The sequence below is a fragment of the Glycine soja genome, chromosome 12 (genome assembly GCF_004193775.1).
Source record: "Glycine soja cultivar W05 chromosome 12, ASM419377v2, whole genome shotgun sequence".
In the NCBI taxonomy this organism is placed as follows: Eukaryota; Viridiplantae; Streptophyta; class Magnoliopsida; order Fabales; family Fabaceae; genus Glycine; species Glycine soja.
In genome coordinates this window covers 922,362-926,409 of record NC_041013.1, presented here as the reverse complement: position 1 = coordinate 926,409, position 4,048 = coordinate 922,362, and the positions used below count along the sequence as shown (strand labels likewise).

At 36.5% G+C, this 4,048-nt stretch overlaps 1 protein-coding gene across 1 annotated transcript; it reads left to right on the top strand.

Annotated features, from left to right (window-relative positions):
* Nucleotides 1–346: 346 nt before the first annotated feature.
* Nucleotides 347–4,048, top strand: LOC114380379 (cell number regulator 6-like). The gene is made up of 4 exons (XM_028339398.1): nucleotides 347–598; nucleotides 2,011–2,125; nucleotides 2,598–2,875; nucleotides 3,577–4,048. Exons 1-4 carry the CDS (start codon nucleotides 494–496, stop codon nucleotides 3,802–3,804), a joined length of 726 nt encoding a protein of 241 aa, XP_028195199.1. The 5' UTR covers nucleotides 347–493; the 3' UTR covers nucleotides 3,805–4,048.

Sequence of the window (4,048 nt, the reverse complement as noted above, 5' to 3'; positions counted from 1 at the left end):
TTCAATTACGTGAAAATTGATAATCACGTAAACATTTTCTTGTATTAAGGAATTAACTAGTATTTAAGGGATTAGCCGATAGTTAAGAGACTAAATGCGTATTTTTCAATCACTTATGTCATATTCAAGGAATATTTAGGATTCTTTTGGAATATTTTTTCCATAAAAGACTAGTTTTAAAAAATATTATCATTTTTGTAAATGTTCTATAATTTTTTTTAATTTTCAAAATAATCAGAAATTATTTTAAATAACACTTCGAAAAAAAAAAGTATTAGTAGTAGTATTAACCGACATATGTTTTTTTTTTTCAAAAAAGAAAGTTAACCTTAATAAATGGCGATAAAAGACAGGCATAGCATATGGCGGTTGACTAAAGTAAGCAGCGTTGCAACGCTGTTTCCTTTCTGTTTCTTTTCTTCTTCTTCCTTCCGACGAGATCTACAACGTTGTTGTTGTTTAGATCTTGAATAGTGTTTTGGTGTTCGGTGAGATGGAAGAAAGGAAGCAATCACGTTATGTGAAGTTGACTAAAGATCAGACACCTCTCGAAGACATTACCCCTGGCGAACTCAACCAGCCAATTCAGGTTCCTCAGGTAACCAACCAACGCTTTCTTCTGTTCTTTCCTTTATCTTTTGTTGAAGGGTTTATTCTATTCCACTTGCAACCAAGGGGATAAATATTGCAATTGCAGTCAAATGGGCACAATCCCCTTGTTTTTAGGTCTCCAACATTAAATCTTGGCTCCTCACTCACCACCATCATTACAATGTGAATTTGGGTTGTGTTTCTCTTATTTTAAACTCTGAATTCGCTTGCTAGCGTGAAATTGAATCTATGAACAACAAACACGCGGCAACACCGCAACTTGAATCCATGAAGCACAAACACCAAGTCGAATGGAGTGGTTCATACTAGTCTAATGTTTCACATTTTTACACCATTTCATCACTTCAAACATGATGCAATTTTTGTTGATTAAACTGTTCCGTTATAATGTAAATCTTGTAAAATTTAACAAAAAAATAACACGCTGACCAGACACGACATCGAAATGTGGTGTTCAAGTTTTGTAGGAAAATGTTATGATCATGGATCTTGGATGCAGAGTATTAATGTTTTTGCACCTTCTTGCCTGTCAGTTAGTGATGAGTAGAACATGTATAGACATGACAGCTTAGGACTTACAAAATAAGTAGGTTCTATTGCTTCTTGCTGTTATATCTATACAACAGTTGTTGATATGGTGGTAGGCATAACAAAAGAGCCTGAACCACCTGAACCACCTGAACTCCCCACGACTTTACTGGGGCTAGATTCAGGTTCAGGTTTTCTCTATTTTTAAAAGTCAGGGGATGTTCATACCCATCCCGCTGTTCAGGAAAATTTCAAAAATACCTTTATGCTTGAAGTGCTCTCTCACTTTGACTCTCACAGGTTGGTACATTGTTTTTAAAACATACTTATTTCAATTTTACAAATCATCTTTGTTAATCAATCGAGAATAATGAATAACTATATTAATCAATTTAGAAAGATCAATAAATAATACTAGTACCAATTTATAGCTCTTTGACAAAAAGCATCTGCAAAAAACATGGAGAAATGTATGCATTAAGTGATAGAAATGTATCTAATAAAAAATATAGTATTTGGGGGTGGGGCAGGGAAACCCAACCCCCTCCAGGGATAAGGAAGGTTACTTATTTTCCTCCCCCGAAAGGAATCAGGACGGGGTCGAGGATAGAGTCAAGGAGTCGGGAGGGAGCGGAGATGGGGAAGGAAAAACCTGCCTACACCCCGTCCCGTAGAAACTTCCAATGATGCTTTTAATTTAACTAGTGATGCAGTTTCTGTTTTAAAATTTAAAATTTCACTTAATAGTTATAGATCTGTGAGTCACATCAATATGTAAATGTTAAAAATGTGCGTCTGTATTTCTTTGGGGTTTTGAGTGACTTTTCATCTAAGTAGATAATATTTGCTCATGATTTTGATACTTTTCAGTTGGACGTTCGCAAGTGCCCTGAATGTAGACAGCCGCTACCTGAAAGCTATGCTCCTCCTGCAGATGAACCTTGGATGACTGGGATCTTTGGATGTGCTGAAGACAGAGAAAGCTGTAAGTTAATGCATGATCAAGCTCTTAAATTTTACTAGAATTGGGATGGTAGCTATGATATATTCTAGATTAGCCAGCTGAGATTTGGGAATGGTCATTGTGTGTGCTAATAGTCTCCAATGTGTAATTTTTTGCCAATGTAAATTTTCCAATTGATGTGATTTAAGTTTAGCTATATAAGGCTAGAATGCAGATCCATGAATTCATTTAATACTAACTTGTTGTCTAGCCAGAGACTAAAGTAAAGAGTGAGCATCAGTATCACATAAAATTTCATTATAAACTTCCCTTGACCAAGTTGTTCTCTTACTATCAAAATATCTTCAGTATATGGTATGGTTGGGCTATGCTTTAAACTTCAATGTGAAGGATTTATATGCATGGTTGTGGTAGGAGTTTGCACGTTGCACTGCATTTGACATACTATAGTTAAGAGTTGCTTCCTTTTGCATTCTTTCCACCTTCTTTGCAGGCTTGACCGGACTGTTTTGTCCTTGTGTATTATTTGGGCGCAATGTAGAAAGATTGAAGGAAGACACTCCTTGGACTGGGCCATGCATTTGTCATGCCATTTGTATTGAAGGTGGCATTTCTCTGGCAATAGCAACTGCTGCTGCAACTTCCATCTTTCCTGCTATTGAGCCAGGGACTGTATGTCTCATTATTGAGGGTTTATTGTTTACATGGTGGATGTGTGGCATTCACACTGGTCAAGTGCGCCAATCTTTACAGAAGAAATATCACTTGAAGGTATATATCTTGAAAATATTTTTCATTAGGATAAATGGTCAACATCAAATCTGGAATGATATATATCAGATATCCCTCTAGTGAGAAGTATTCTTTGGCTTGCGTTATATTTGTAATGTAGAATCAATGCATATAAAAAATTATGTCCTTCTTCAGGAGCCTGTTCTGTTACGAAACCTATGTTATTTTCTTTTTGAGCAAAATTATTTGGTGATAAGACAATTTTTATGTAAGTGGATGCATATTTTGAACTACTCAAATGGAAAGGAAACAGATAGACTTGCCGTCTTAATCTTGGTACCTAGCCATGAAATCCTGAGAAACTTGTAGCATTGCCATTTGTTCTTTCAATGCTACAAGACTGGGCAGAGGGGTAGTCTTGTGTTGCATGTCATCTCTTCCCTTATCTGGTGTAACTAACAGGTAGATCCACTCTTTCTTGTTTTTCTATGATGGCCTTGTCTTTAGAACAATTTCAAATTCTCCACTGCACCAATAACCATCAAATGCATAATGATGGTTATTGGTGCAGTGGAGAATTTCAGATGGTCAAATTCAGTGCATATAGCATTTGTTGTGTTTCCTAGAAGCATGATACTTACACACATGATTTTGTTAATTCTTTCCTCTGATTTTTCCTTTGACTTATATGCATGAAACTTGTTTTCAAGGCTTGCTTAATCATTTTTTTATGATTGCAGAATTCACCGTGTAATGCATGTTGTGTGCACTGCTGCTTTCACTGGTGCGCCCTGTGTCAAGAACACAGGGAGATGAATGGACGGCTCTCGGACAACATTTTTTCAGAAATGACCGTTGTAAACCCTCCTCCCGTTCAAGAGATGAAATCTACCGATGACAAGGAAACTCCTGAAACGTCTTCACCTAACAACATCGAGCATACTGAGTTGGAGATAGAGGCTGTATAAGGAAGGAAGGAATACTATGCTTTTTTAATAGAGAATTTTTTCTTTTGACCTTTGACTGGAGTTCTTTCTTCCTGTTTCATTGGGCGTGTCATATGTAGGAGTACCACATATTACTTTCCTCGGCTATAGAGAGCCAAATTATACCGTATCCTTAATTTTGAATGTTTTCCGGCTTCAACCATTAATGCTCTCTGCAAGAGTCTATCTTTTCATTTTGGTGATATGCAAGTGCATCTTTCAATTT

What these genes read in the sequence shown, in the direction of transcription:
- LOC114380379 (XM_028339398.1), top strand. Translation starts at nt 494, where the DNA reads ATGGAAGAAAGGAAGCAATCACGTTATGTGAAGTTGACTAAAGATCAG. An exon ending in AGCCAATTCAGGTTCCTCAG is followed by an intron (nt 599 to 2,010) that starts GTAACCAACCAA and finishes GATACTTTTCAG; the next exon opens with TTGGACGTTCGCAAGTGCCC. An exon ending in TGCTGAAGACAGAGAAAGCT is followed by an intron (nt 2,126 to 2,597) that starts GTAAGTTAATGC and finishes CCTTCTTTGCAG; the next exon opens with GCTTGACCGGACTGTTTTGT.